Source organism: Rana temporaria, chromosome 3 (assembly GCF_905171775.1).
Source record: "Rana temporaria chromosome 3, aRanTem1.1, whole genome shotgun sequence".
NCBI lineage: Eukaryota > Metazoa > Chordata > Amphibia > Anura > Ranidae > Rana > Rana temporaria.
In genome coordinates, this window is record NC_053491.1 from 315,247,890 (window position 1) to 315,263,625 (window position 15,736).

General features: G+C 38.5%; 1 protein-coding gene across 13 annotated transcripts in view; it reads left to right on the forward strand.

Annotated features, from left to right (window-relative positions):
- LOC120932477 (protocadherin gamma-B2-like) overlaps window positions 1-15,736 on the forward strand; it is a 353,457-nt gene that overhangs the window by 189,078 nt on the left and 148,643 nt on the right. Inside the window, exon 1 of one of the 13 annotated variants that reach the window (XM_040344850.1) lies at window positions 359-3,186. The exons of 11 other annotated variants lie outside the window; for them this stretch is intronic. In XM_040344850.1, coding sequence (XP_040200784.1) covers window positions 754-3,186 — 2,433 coding nt within the window. In that variant the 5' untranslated portion in view covers window positions 359-753. Of the gene's footprint in view, window positions 1-358; window positions 3,187-8,948; window positions 12,072-15,736 lie in introns of those variants that run through there. One more of the 13 variants, XM_040344857.1, reaches the window with a different exon arrangement.

Here is a 15,736-nt window from a genome sequence, read left to right on the forward strand (position 1 = left end):
CCGAGTACAGAAAACAATCAAGTCTCCTGCCCTGTCAGACAGGACCATGCTGTGTGACAGAGCTGTGTAAATCTCAGGATTGAATAAACAAAACAAAAATAATCCTAATAGAGATTAACCAATCTCTTATATGTATTCCATCTGTATATTTAGCAGTTTTGATAAGATGAGAAAAATACCTTACGATGTGCAGTAGTATGGCATTATTTGTTTTATTATAAGGCAATAATTTAAATCAATCAAATCACCTTCTCTGTTAATGTATTTGGTAATATTTTAAATAGCATATTGATATATTTAATAGAACCAGCTATAGAGATTACTTTAAATCAAGTAATATATAATTTGGTATCCAAACCACATTTTTTAATATTATTATTATTATTATTATTATTATTTTACATTAAAATACGTCTAAGTATCACATTATATGCTGTTACAAAATAACCCAATTGGATGCAAAGGAAAACATTTCAGCACTGCAGTTCCCTAGTTTTACCTCAGAGCGCCGCTGTTTGACCAATAAGGAAAAGAATACAGAACTGGAGATCCACTAATACATTCTTCACTTAAACATACTGACGATCTGCAAGAAGAGGCACAGCCATTTCTGGATTCTCTCTACACATATCATTGGAGAAATTCTCTTCTTTCAGAAACAATGACATTCAGCTCTATGTAAAGATTCCCATCTTGGATTACAAATACTAATCATCCAGGCAATCTCTTTTTGGAAGAAACTGGACAATTGGAATGGCTGAGCTAAGATTCTGTTCACAGGCATATAAAGGAATCAGATGGCAAGTAGTATTTTCTATCTTATGTGGTTGGCTGTGTCATTCAGTCTCTGGTCAGATTCAATATTCCATTGTAGAAGAAATTAGAAAAGACTCTGTTATAGCAAATATTGCAAAAGACCTGGGATTAGATATTAAACAGCTCTACTCTAGAAAATTGAGGATTGAGTCACGCATGTCAGAGAAATATTTTTTTGTGGATCTAGACAATGGAAATCTTTATGTGAAGGACAGGATAGATAGGGAGACACTGTGTGGGACTGCAGCTACCTGCTTTCTAACCTTTGATGCTGTGGTTGAAAATCCTTTAAATGTTTTCCGAGTCCAAATTGAAATTCAGGATATAAATGATAATTCCCCAGTGTTTTTTCACAAATCTTTTACAATAGAAATGATAGAATCTACTACACTGGGGACACAGTTTGCTTTACAGAATGCAGAAGATACAGATATTGGTAATAATTCAGTACAGACCTACAAGCTTAGTGCTAATCAGCATTTTACACTGAATGAAAACATTAATCCAGATGGAAGAAAATCTCCAGAACTTGTGTTAGAGAAAGCTTTAGATCGAGAGACACAAAATATTCATGAATTAATATTAACAGCATTTGATGGTGGAAATCCTGTGAAGTCTGGAACTGCAATAATAAGGATCATTGTTATGGATGTGAATGATCATTTTCCTGTATTTACTCAGCAGCTGTATAAAGTCAGTGTAAGTGAAAATATTTCAGTCAATTCTCCTATAGTAACTGTAAAAGCAGATGATATAGATGAAGGTATTAATGGAAACATTACATATTCTTTTCGTAAAACATCAGAGCATGTGCATCATTCAAGCACTTTTATAATTCATCCAATAAGTGGTGAGATTAAAACAATCAGAAAGGTGGATTATGAAGTAACAAATAGTTATGAACTGTCTATTCAAGCTAAGGATGGTGGTGGTCTTGTTTCATACAGTAAGGTACTAATTGATGTGGTAGATGAAAATGACAATGCTCCTGAAATAGCCATCACTTCATTATCTTCTCCTGTTCTTGAGAATTCTTCTCCTGGAACCATGATAGCTCTGATCAGAGTCCAGGATAATGATATAGGTAAAAATGGAGAAGTTGACTGTAAACTTATAGAGGAAGTACCTTTTCATTTGATACTGTCTTCTGAGAATTACTACAGTATAGTGTCTGTAGGTTCTATAGATAGAGAAGAGATATCTAGTTATAACATCACAATTGTAGCTACCGATAAAGGATTTCCCCCACTTTCAAGCAGAAAAACCATCACATTGGATATATCAGATGCTAATGACAATCCCCCTTTGTTCAGGAGACCTACTTATGTTGCTTATGTACCAGAGAACAACTTACCAGGAGCCTCAATATACAGCATACAAGGTTCAGATCCTGATACTGGAGATAATGCTAAAATATTGTATTCGGTATCTGGAGCAAATGAGAAAGATCTCCCAATGTCTTCATATTTTTCCATCAATATGGAGACTGGAGTTCTGTATGCGCAAAGATCATTTGATTATGAGCAGCACACGGAGTTCCAAATACAAATAACTGCTAGAGATAATGGGACCCCGTCACTGAGCAGCAATACAACATTAAATATAAAAATAGTGGATCGGAATGACAATGCACCAAAAATCTTATATCCATCTTCAGAAAGTGGAGGAACAACTATGTTTGAAATGGTCCCCTTTGCCTCTGAGCCTGGTTCTTTAATAACAAAGGTGGTTGCTGTGGATGCAGACTCTGGACATAACGCTTGGCTCTCTTATCATTTCTTACAATTGTCAGACATATCCTACTTTATTATTAATGAGCACACAGGTGAAATAAGGACATCACGTGTCTTTCAAGAGAAAGATGTGCTGAAACACAAAGTTGTGGCAATAGTGAAAGACAATGGAGAACCCTTGCTCTCTGCTACCGTCACTTTAAACTTTGTTATTACAGATAATTTCCAGCAAGCAATTCCTAAATTTGTGGATAAACATACTGATGAAGATCAACAAGCCAACTTACAGTTGTACTTAGTAATCACTCTAGTCGTCATTTCCTCACTGTTCATTATAACTGTTATCTTGACTATTATATCAAAATGCAAAGAGACCAAACCATACCCAGTGTTTGATCCAATAAGTTCAACTTTATATCCTCAAGTTGACCCCAGAGTGTTGTCTCAGTATTCAAGTGGAACTCTAAGTCTTCCTTACTCTTACAATGTTTGTGTGGCTTTGGATTCTGCGGAAGGTGATTTTACATACATGAAACCCAATCAAAATGTTCCTGTGGACAATCTTATTGATGCTGATGATTCAGGGCTTGGAAATGAAAGTTTAAAGGAAGGTTTGCCAACAAGCATTATTGCACCGGTGAGTTTTTCCAAATGTAATAGTTTTCCAGCTACTTTGATTGGGAAGATCCAATGCTACAGTTACAAAACTGAGTATTGTAATACATAAGGCTTATTTTGAGATTTTGCAGTACAGCCGGTACATGCTGGATAAGCAGTTGTGATATCTTGCAGTGATCACATCCTTGCTTTACTTTATACTGTGGACACGGCATGGCAATTGTGTGTTCTTCTATTTGCATGGATTTCCTATGGGCACACTAGCTTTTCATGCACCCCGGAAAGCACAGATGCAGTGTTCTGTCCCTTTCAGATGCAGTATTTAACCCCTCTGCCTGTAGCCTGTCATAGTCTATGACAAACTGAATCGAATCATGCTTAGAGCACGGTTCATAAAGCAGGCAAATCCTGAATAGCATTGGCCCTATTGAGTGCATAAGAAGAACAGAGGGAACTGCACTACTGCTTTGTGATGTCACACATAAATTCCATCAAGGCAGCTTACAGCTATACACTCTGCCTATGTATGAAAGTGTGGAACAGCTTAAGGCCTGCAACAACCCATGCCACATGCCTAATTCTGCACTGGAATAGTATGCAGGTGACATGCTGTATACTTAGGCTATGCAGGCAAATATACAGAGGTCATGTACTGCAAGGGTAAGGGGAATGTTCATACATGGCCCCTAAGTTTCTGGGCCATTGCAGGATACTGAACCAATATAATTACATGAACCTACACAGCAGGCTCCACCTCTGTCCTATAGATCTCTACACTGTGCATATCCTGCTGAGAGATCATAAAAACAATTTTCTGGTATGCTGTCTGCATATTATCATGATTGCCAGTTGATTGCTTGCATATTGTCACAATAGTCTGCTTACTACCATATAGCCACAGCTGGCTCTTTGTTGCCTGCATATTTTCATGGTTGTGCATTTATTGTCTAGATATTGCCACAATCATCTGTTTTCTGCCTGATTATTGTAAATGTTGTCAGTTTGTTTTCTGCATTTTGTAATAGTTGATTATTGTCTGGACATTGTGTAAAATTGCCCATCTCGGACCCATGTATTGATAGGATAGCCCTCTATTTTTGTGCATTTCCATGTTTCAGTATTTATTTAATTTCATGATTACTACTGAAAATAATTTTGATTTATAGAAGAATGGGGGGGGGGGGCAGGGTTAAAAATGAATCTACCCTGGGTGTCAACCATACTAGTTATGCAACTTCAGTAGAGTATTATTATTATTACTATAATACAGGGTTCATTAAGGTACCAACAGTTTGTGCAGCGTTTTACAACATGAGGGCAGACAGTACAGATTACAATACAATTCAATACAGGAGAAATCAGAGGGCCCTGCTCATTAAAGCTTACAATCTAAAAGGGAGGGTCAAGAGAAACAAAAGGTAATAACTGTGCGGGATGAACTGATGGAAAAAATGAAAATACAGTTGTTAGAAGGGGGAAGGATTGACTTCTCTGGAGAGGAGGGTTTTCAGGGATTGTCTAAAAGTAAGTAGCGAGTAGGAGATAATCAGACAGATTGGGGTAAGGAGTTCCATAGGATTGGACAGACTCTGGAAAAGTCCTGGAGGCAAGCAAAGGAGGGGTTGATGAGGGAGCTAAAGAGCAGGAGATCTTGAGAGGAACAAAGAGAACGATCAGGTTGGTATTTTGAGACTAGGCTAGTGATGTAGCTGGGGGGCAAAATTGTGGATGGCTTTGTAGGTTGTTGTTAGTATTTTTAATTTAATTAGTTGGATGAGCGGGAGTCAGTGGAGGGATTGACAGAGAGGAGTAGCAGACACAGAGTGATTGGTAAGGTGGATGAGTCTGGAAGCAGCATTGATGATGGATTGAAGGGCGATAGCCTTTGTAGAGGTAAGCCAATGAGTAGGGATTTGCAGTAGTCGAGGCGTGAGATGACTGGGGAGTGAATAAAGAGCTTTGTTGTGTCATTGGTTAGAAAGGGACATATTTTGGAGATGTTCCGGAGGTTGAAGTGGCAAGATTTGGACAGTGATAGGACATGGGGCTTAAAGGAGACTTTAGAGTCCAGAAGGAAGGTGCATGTGGGAAAGAAAAAAATCTAAGTTCAGTTTTGGATAGATTGAGTTTGAGGAAGTGGTGTGACATCCAGCACAACCCTCCACCCACCATGTGGAGGTATTTAAACAATTGGTCTTGAAATAATAAGGGATAGTAGTACCAGCTGATAATGGGGGTGGGGTAGTGATTTTGGATAAAAACGTTTATCACTCCTAAGTAGCAAGCATGATGTCCGATAATAGTACTTATGTATTGTTGAATAGGGACCCCACTAATAGATATATAAATGAATTACATAATTTACTAGAGTATGGGTATTAGGCTAAGGTGTTAACTAAAAAGGGAAAAGGGTACCTATCACCAAGTTTAGCCATATCCCTACTATATAGACATTGCCAAAGACCCATAAAGACCCTATAAATCCACCGGAAAGACCTATAGGCAATAGTATAGGATCAGGATCAGTGAAAAAAGTGTATATAAAAGACACAAAAAATGTCCTCCAACTATTAATAGAGGTGATATTACCAGATCATTCGGATGTTTATCTAGTAACATCTGACGTGTTATCTTTGTACCCTGTCATTCAGCATGATGACGCGTTACTAGCCATGAATTGGGCATTTTGGATCTCCCATTCGCCCAGAAGAGGTTTCTGGGAATGGTATTGGACTTTTGTCTTTCTCACAACTTTTTTTTGTAGGAGGGTAGATTCTACTCTTAAAAAAGGAGTGTTGTGATGCAAGCAAAGTTCCTGCCCAGTCTCGCAAACCTCTTTATGAGCGAGTGGGAGGATAAATCTGTTTTTGATAGAAAGAGGGATGAACGTTTATTTTACAAAAAGATTAAGTGATGACCTGTTCTTTATTTGGGTGGGTACTGAAATGTTGTTGAAAGAGTTCCTAAATTAGTTGAACACTAATAAAAACAATATAAAATGGGAGTGCCATTGGAGCAGAGAACATGTAGACTGTGTGGACGTAAGTATTTTAAGACAAGGGAACCAATTAACCGCCAAGGTTTATTTCAAACCAACCGATCGAGACAGTTATCCCCTGTACAAAGAGGCCCTCACCCTTTGTGGCTGAGAAACATTCTGAAAGGACTATTCATGCACATCAGGAGGAATTTTTCCTCAGATGCAGATTTCCAGTCACAATCGCAATTAATTAAAAAAGATTTATGGTAAAAGGGTATAAAGCCCACCATTTGGACAGAGTGATACAAGAGGTCAGTCAGGTTTCTCAAGCAGTATGTCTAATGAATAAGGAAATATCTAATGATGACAGACATGAACAAGGATTTATTACCAATTACCGTGCCCAATATAGAGAGGTGGAGGCGATTTTTATGAAGCATTGGGAGGTGTTATGTTTGGACAAAACCCTAAGATAGGTTCTTCCTGGTGATCCAATCCTCATATATAGAAAGGCACCTTCATTTGGGGACAAGGTTGTCAAAAAAATATTGAATCCACCTGTTAAACCCCCAATGTTTTAGGATAGATCTGGTTTCTGTGCTTGTAGGAAATGTAGAGCCTGCCAACAGGTGAACACCATTATTAGGGGCAGAAATCAGTGTATATCAACTGCCAACAACAGTGAATTTGAGATTAAAGAATTCATATCTTGTAACTCCACTCATATCGTATAGGCTTTGGAATGCCCATGCGGGCTAATGAACATTGGCCGTACAAAAAGACCCAGAATAAGCGCATTTCTTAGCACATAAACAACATATAGGATTCAATGATCACAGTGTTTCTTTATATTTTAGATAAAAGCACAATAGGTCTCTGGTCTCAAATTTTGGGGGGTTGATAGAATCCACCTCGCAATGAGAGGAGCAAACAGGGTGAAGGAGCTATCAAGATGTGGGACAAAATGTATATTTTACTTGACTGATGCATTGAGTCCTAAGGGAATGAATGTGGAATTGTACTTAAATTGTTTTATAAAAGATTATTGATGCATATATTTCACATGTGAGGATTTTGAATGTTGAATTGATATTTATTTTATTGTCAATTGTTCATATGATTTTAATATGTGTTTAATAATTAGAGTCAAAACAGTTTACGTGTATGGATCTGAGAGAAGAACCCCTCCCCCCCACTGTCTTGGTATTAGCGGGGATGGATATTAGTGGTATTGCTGGCTGGAATTTATCCTAAGGTTAATAGGCTTGGCGGTATGTAGTTATGTTGTGGAAGTGAATACCAGAGTATATGGTTACCTTGCCGAGACTAATGTGTCTGATGAGCAGTGTTCCACATATGTATAAATAATATGGTAGATGATAACCGATGGCGGTGGTAACCAGCTTGGGTGAAAATATTTGTGACACTGGGTTATTGCCTTGATGTGTCATGTTATAAATATGGGTATGCTGTGCCATGTGGCCACACCCTTTAGACAAAGGCCACGTACACACGATCGGTTAAACCGATGAGAACGGTCTGATGGACCGTTTTCATCGGTCCAAACTGATCGTGTGTGGGCGCCATCGGTTATTTATCCATCGGTTAAAAAAAAGCCAACTTGTTTTAAATGTAACCGATGGATTCCTAACCGATAGAAAAAAATCGTTAGTTGGCACGACCATCGGTTAAAAATCCATGCATGCTCAGAATCAAGTCGACGCATGCTTGGAAGCATTGAACTTCATTTTTTTCAGCACGTCGTTGTGTTTTATGTCACCGCGTTCTGACACGATCGTTTTTTTAACCGGTGGTGTGTAGGCACGACTGGCCATCAGTTCGTTTTCATTGGATGGACTGATCGTGTGTACAGGGCTAAAGACATAATGACAAAACACGCAGGGTGTGACCATACGGCTACCCAGAGCGTTGGCAGTGTGCTTCTCAACCCGGCAATCACCAAAATCATGGAGATACCAGCGAGTGGTGAGAGAGAGCATGCAGGCTGCTCTGATATATGCATATAACACCATTGCCTACTTTTAAGCTCTTTTTGTAAGTGTGTTTAAAAAAAGGGGGGGGGTTTATCACCAACACATGTATTATGGTATTACGGTATCACGCTATAGAGTGTTGTTTTTTTCTGGTGAGATACATACACTCTTAGGTGAACCCTGTCTAGTGTGTTGCTGACCTGGGAGGGAAAGTCTAATGATAAAGGCGCATTTGATTAGAGATCTGGTGTGTGTAATACCTATAGGGAGTGGAACCCACGAGGTGTGGTGATGGTGTATTGTGACAGGGTCATTCACAGTATTATTTTGGAGACTACAGACACCTTTATCCATATTCACTCACAACGGTGGATTAAGATTGAACTGTTTCAAGCACACAGTGTTAGTTTCACTGGAGGAGAACTGCTAAGGCTTTAATGATTTTAAGTCTGGAGCACTTGATGTATAAGAAAGTTAATATGTAGAAATCGTACTTATGCATATGTACATAGATATACCGAATGCTGAAAAATGTTTTAGTGTTGCAATTCATATACACCTTAGAACACTGTTTGCATTAATTAAGGAGTAATAATTGTTTTCTTTTTTTATTGAAAATAGAGGAACTATTTAAAGTAGCAGTCCAGTTAAATAACTTTTTTTATAGTTTTGTGTACCGTTTAGCAGGGTTAGAACCTGTCAGGTTTGTACTGAATCTTGCAGGATCAACAGGTAATAAAACGTAATTGAAAAATTAAATGCCTACAGTTTGTCTCTAGCATTAACACAATGATTTTTTCTGAATCTCACATTAAATAGCTGTTTCACCTGTTGATTCTGCCAGTAGGTCCTTTATTTCTTTACTTTCTGTAATATGGTGACAGTGCTGTTCATTCTGCAGTGGAATTGTACAGCAGCATTTCCACCCTGTGGACAGGTTAGTCTTAAATAGGTATTCAGTGTTAAAGTGACAAACACAGTTATGTTCATGCTTTTGACTTAAACATAAATGTAATTTTTGATTTCTCCTATAATTATACTTTAAGTTTAAAATATCTTAATTCATAATAATTGTATGCTTACCACTGACTGCTTGTGTGCCTTATTTAGTTTGTTGGACTGATCCAAACCTCTATCGTAGCCTCTTGAAATCCTAAATACACATTTACATTTTCATAAAAGTTACTGTAAGCCAAGTGTAAAATATTTTTTTTTAATTCACAATTGATTCAGATGTAATCAAATCTCAAAAAAATATTCCTAAAGCACTGCAGTTCCCCAATTCGACCTCACAGCGCCGCTGTTGACCAATAACGAAAGCATAAGAGATCCAGAAGCACCTCTGTGGAGCAGGCAGTACGCAATTACAAGGAAAAATATAGAGCATTTCTGCATGAGATGTGACTGCTGCAGGTCTCTCAAAGACGAAGACGTGTGTCATCACACTTTACCTAAATCAATCAGTCTTCAAATTATTTTACCTACATTTTTCCAGCAAGAAAATAAATGACTGGCTTGAAGATGCAGCATGGAAAGGCACTGCAAGGAATCAGATGGCAAGTAATAATCTCTTTATTTTCCTGGCTGTGCCATTCAGTCACAGGCCAGATTAATTATTCCATTGTAGAAGAGATGAGAAAAGGTTCACTCGTTGGGAATTTAGCCAGGGATATTGGAATGAATGTGAAGGATCTTTCAGTGAGAAATCTCCGCATTGTTTCACGTGTGTCTGAAAAATATTTCAGTATCAATCTGGATAATGGAAATGTATATATTGCAGAGAGGATAGACAGAGAGACACTGTGTGGGGCTGCAGCTGATTGTGTCATGACCTTTGATGCTGTGGCTGAGAAACCTCTAAATTTTTTTAATGTTAGGATTGAAATTCAAGATATAAATGACAATCCACCAAGATTTCCCAATGAGATAATTAGATTTGAAATAAGTGAATATGCTTCACCAGGAGTAAGATTTGTTTTGCAGAAAGCTGAAGATTTGGATATAGGAATGAATACACTGAGAAGCTACAGACTCAGCCCAAATGAACACTTTGGCTTAGGAGAAAAGATCAGCTCTGATGGCAGTATATTTCCTGAACTAATTCTAGAAAAGTCTCTAGATCGAGAGACACAAGAATACCATGAACTAATTTTATCAGCTATTGATGGAGGAAATCCTGTACAAACTGGAAGCACATTGATAAAGATTTCCATCACCGATTTCAATGATAATGCACCTATATTTACCCAAGAAGCATATAAAGTAAGCATTAAAGAAAATACACCATTGAATGCTACAGTTCTGCAGGTCAGTGCAACTGATGGGGATGAAGGTGAGAATGCAGAAATTACATATTCATTTAGTACCATTGCAAATAATATTCTTCAGATGTTTGAAATTAATCCTAGAAGTGGGGAAATTACAATAAAAGGGAATGTGGATTATGAACTGACGAAAAAGTATGACATTTCTGTACAAGCCATCGATGGAGGTGGACTGGCTGCCCATTCCAGAGTATTAATAGAAGTATTGGATCAAAATGACAATGGTCCTGAGATATCTATCACCTCTTTGACTACTCCTATCCCAGAAAACACAGTTTCTGGAACAGTGGTGGCCTTGATTGAAGTTCATGACCAAGATTCAGGAGACAATGGAGAGGTTCAATGTCTTATCACAGGTGATGTGCCATTCCAAATACAGTCTTCTGCAAGCAATTTCTATAAGATCATTACAAAAAGTACCTTGGACCGAGAAAAAAAGTCATCTTACAACATTACTATTCAAGCTTCTGACAAAGGCTCACCTCCAATGACTGTTAAAAATGTTATCCAACTAGATGTGTCTGATGTCAATGACAATGCTCCTGAGTTTGAGAAGCTGACTTACACAGCATTTGTTCCAGAAAATAATTCACCAGGATCTTCCATATTTAGCATTCAAGCAAGAGATATAGACAGTGAAAATAATGCCAAAGTATTTTATTCTGTAAGTGGCATCAACTATGAGAAAGATCCTATGTCCTCTTTTATATCCGTTAACCCAGAAACTGGAGTTATTTATGCACAACGCACATTTGATTATGAGCTACAAAAGGAATTTATCTTCCAGATTAATGCCAGAGACAATGGAAAGCCATCTCTGAACAGTAGCACAACTGTAAGAATTTTTGTAGTAGATCAGAATGATAATTCTCCTATAATTCTGTATCCATCATCAGATGCTGATCGCCCTGCCTTTGAGTTAGTGCCATGGTCCTCTGAACCAGGTTCTTTAATATCCAAAGTAGTAGCTGTGGATGCTGACTCTGGACACAATGGCTGGTTATCTTTTATTTTGCAAGGATCAGAACCATCATTTTTTACCATTGACCAACACACAGGGGAAATCAGGACTTCACGAATTTTCCAAGAAAGAGATCCCTTAAAGCATAACATTGTTGTTATAGTAAAAGACAATGGCTTCCCACCTCTTTCTGCTTCTGCCACTCTAAACCTGATGATTGCAGATAACTTTCAGCAGATAATTCCTGAAATAACCAATCAGACAAACAAATCAGAGTCTCAGTCCAACTTACAATTCTACTTGGTAATAGCATTGGCATTAATTTCTTTTCTGTTCATGTTGACTGTGATACTTGCTATAATCTCTAAATATCGAGAATCCAAGTCTTCCTCCTCATTTGGATCATTGGCTACAAATCTGTATCCTACAGTTGATCCCAGATTTCTTTCTCAGTTTAATAATGGAACATTACAGCTTCCTTACTCATATGATGTTTGTGTAACTCTGGATTCTAGTGAAAGAGACTTTGCTTTCCTTAGACCTCAGTCCAGTGTTCCAGTGGATCATCTTATTGATACCGATGACTCTGGGATTGGAAATGAAAGCTCTAAGGATTCCTTACTTACAGACAATATCGCTTCTCAGGTATGCTTTTCAAAAAATTTGAATATATTTTAATAGAGAAACAATTTTGATCCAATTGAATTTTAATTATTGATATAAAGCTAATAGTCCTTATCTTAAATCAATATACAGTATCTGCCTATGGGGTTTATGTAGAAAATCTGAATAAGAAAATGAACCCCAGGGACCCTAGGGACCAATCAGAAAACATTTGACATTTTTTGGGATAAAAGGAAAAGTTGAAACCTAATTGGTTACATCAGGCAACAACTGCAATTTTTGCTCATCTTTCCTTGAGTTTCCGTGAATCAACCACGGGCAATCTATCTATCCCTCTATCTATCTATCTACATATTAATATATCTAGTTTATCCCATACTGTTACAGGCCTGTTTAGATTTACAGTATATTTAAGTAAAAACATTGTTATGGCTTTGGTTTTTAGTATTGTTAAAACTCCTGTATTTTTTTTTCTGCTGTCTTTGTTCAATTGGAAAGAGTTACTTCTACTTCCTGTCTCTTAGACACAACAGGACGTGGGAGGAAATCTATCCAGAAAAATATCCCTTAAACTGTTGTCACCAGAACAAAAATCTCCAATCTGACTATATCACTTCTATTCTAGTTCCAATAACAACTCTAAAATCTAGGATTTTCTTTCACTTTCTTTCTGTGTTACATTGTAGGCTGGATTCTTTATTATTACTTTCTTCCTGTGAATAGTGGGCAAAAGTATCTTCTAGTTTTAATTTCTGATTTAAAAATATAGAACTGTACCTTAGATATTTTATTTGTTCTGCCTAATAAAAATGCAGTTGTACACCCCTTTTTTAGGCCTGATATCTATTAGCAACCAGGATTCAAACTGTAATCCATTTTAATGACAAAATTAGTACCGTATTTTCCGGCGTATAAGACGACTTTCTGGATGCAAAAAAATGCATCCAAAGTCGGGGGTCGTCTTATACGCCGGGTATACGCTAAGTACTCACTTTTTTCCCCAGCGCTGACAGACCCCCATGCTGCGATCGCGAGCGTGTATTGATTTCAAAGCCGCGCCTTCACTGCAGAGTGTTCTGTGATAGGAGGAACAAAAATCTTCCCAGCAGCGCCTCTGTTCTTTGTTCCTCCTATCACAGATGCCTTCTCATCCTCGGACGAGATGAGAAGACGTCCGTGATAGGCGGAAAACATAACAGAGGCGCTGCTGGGAAGATTTTTGTTCCTCCTATCACAGAACACTCTGCAGTGAAGGCGCGGCTTTGAAATCAATACACGCTCGCGATCGCAGCATGGGGGACTGTCACCACTGGGGAAAAAAGTGAGTGTTATTGCACTGGGGGCAACAAGTACAGGCACAGTGGGGGCAAGTGATGGCAATGTGGGGGGCATGTAATGGCACAGTGGCAATGTGGGGGCATGTAATGGCACAGTGGCAATGTGGGGGCATGTAATGTAATGTAATGGCACAGTGAGGAATGTAATGGCACAGTGAGATTTGAAAAAGACTGTTTCTGTCAGCGGTTCTGGCTACCCCTCAGCTTCCAGAAAGACAGTAAGAAGAGGGTAGTCTTATACAGTGAGTATATCCCAAAACCAAAAATTTTCCTGGAAAATTAGGGGGTCGTCTTATACGCCGGGTCGTCTTATACGCCGGAAAATACGGTACATTAAATGTATATGTGAGACTGGAAAATAAAGTTGTGTATGAATCTGCTAAAGCTGTATTGAAATGTTTAAAGCACTAGACTTCAATCAGCAAGCTGTTAATGATATACAGCAAACGATTCAGGTATACTAAAAGACAAAATTCACACAATCTAAGCTATCTGTGTTCCTATGCAGCCAGCCATCATGCAGCAGTCTGGAAACATAGTGAAAGTGTACTTCCTGAGATATATTCTGTTTAACTACTTCTTATCCCTGAATCACTAATATCATTCAAATTTCAATTTGATTGGTGGCTGGGAGTACTCTTTAGTATTGATAATTCTGTATGTGAGAGACAGCAAGTTGCCTTCAGTGGGTGTGTTTAAAACATTCAGATAAACATATTTAAAAAAAATCAGAACAAGGGACAGTATTTACTATCAATGCAAAGTGTTCTTTGTGCTGATGGCTGCTCCTTTAGCTGACACCCAAATTCCTCTGGATTCCTCACTACCCCAGCAGCATTAATCATATGGTGCTCTGGGGGTTAATAAAGCCAAGGAAAGTATCACACACACTCATCAAGGTTGCTGACTAAGCCTGCCCTTTCCTCCCTCTTACTTCATTCATAGAGGGCTTCCGAGGTGGCAGACATTTAATTTATCTGCCTATCCCTAATTCATAGATAGTTTTTCACTGACGGAAGCTCTAGTACTGTACCATTTCTATAAATGGAGGAGGAGCAGAAAGGGCGGACATAGTTGTCATTCTTGGTGAGTGTCAGTCATGGGTCATTTGGCTCTATTAACCCCTGCAACACCTGAAAGTTATGGCTGCTGGGGAAGGGAGCCTCAGAGGACATTGAATTTAACTAAAGCAGCAGCCATCAGCACAAAGGGACACTTTGCATTGATAGTAAGTACTGTCCCTTGTGCTGATTTTTTAAAGAAAAGTAAACTTATGCTTGGTACGCATGTGAAGCTTTTTTTTTTACACAGTCGGCTGAATAAAACAAAAACTGAGAGGTTGACTTACTAAGTGATGTTAGTGTGGTGATCTCCCCCACCGAGCTATTGTGGTCTGAGAGGACTGCCTCTCCTGCCAAAATGCACTGATCAGTGCTCACAGTCATTGGCATGCTAGTTTTCCAGCATGCCTGTTCGATAAAAGCCAGTCGTCTGTCAGACAGGCTGCTGTACACACGGGCCAAATGCCTGCATGTTTCTGTTGAACTGGCCAATATTCGGCCTGCATGTACCAGCCTTTTAGGTATTAGGGCTGTATGTACTAGCCTTTGGGCTTCAAAAATACCTCTCCCTTATTATTTTAGTTCTAAAATGACCAGGTTTCTTTCAAAAGGGAGTGGGAGGGATTGGTGCACTTGGCAATGTCTGAATGGAAATTGGCAGCACTGTTAATGGTTAATTTCGACTGGAATCTATACAAATAGGCCTTGTGAGGGTTGGTTCACACCAGATGCTTTCCAGTGCATTTTTAAAATGCATCCAGAATGCATGTACTGTAATTGCACTGTATTACAATGGCCCTAGTTCATACCAATGTGGTCAGTTCAAGTGCTTTCATCAAAGGTACAACCTGCTGCATTTTTTCATGTGGAACACATCATAACATGTGTAAATGCATGAAAATACACCAAAACACACATGACAAACCATTGTCCTAGGATTTTTCAAGTGTGAAATCTACGGATGCGCCACCTGGGCCAGCGTAAATATGCACCTTAGATCCGACGGAGTACTAAGACGTACGCCAGTCGGATCTAGCCCACCTTCAGGTGTATCTTGTTTTGTGGATACAAAACAAAGATACGCCGGAGCAACCTAGCAGTTACGCGGCGTATCAATAGATCTGGCCCATTGTCTAATGCCATTGTTGATGTGACCTTTTTATTACAAAGCTAGATTTCTCTTTTATGCTTTTTTTTTCTTTTAGTTTTGGCTTTGTACAGTACTATGTTGTCTTTGTTTATAAACACTATACCCACATAGCATATTCCAATTTGCCCTACAACTGCC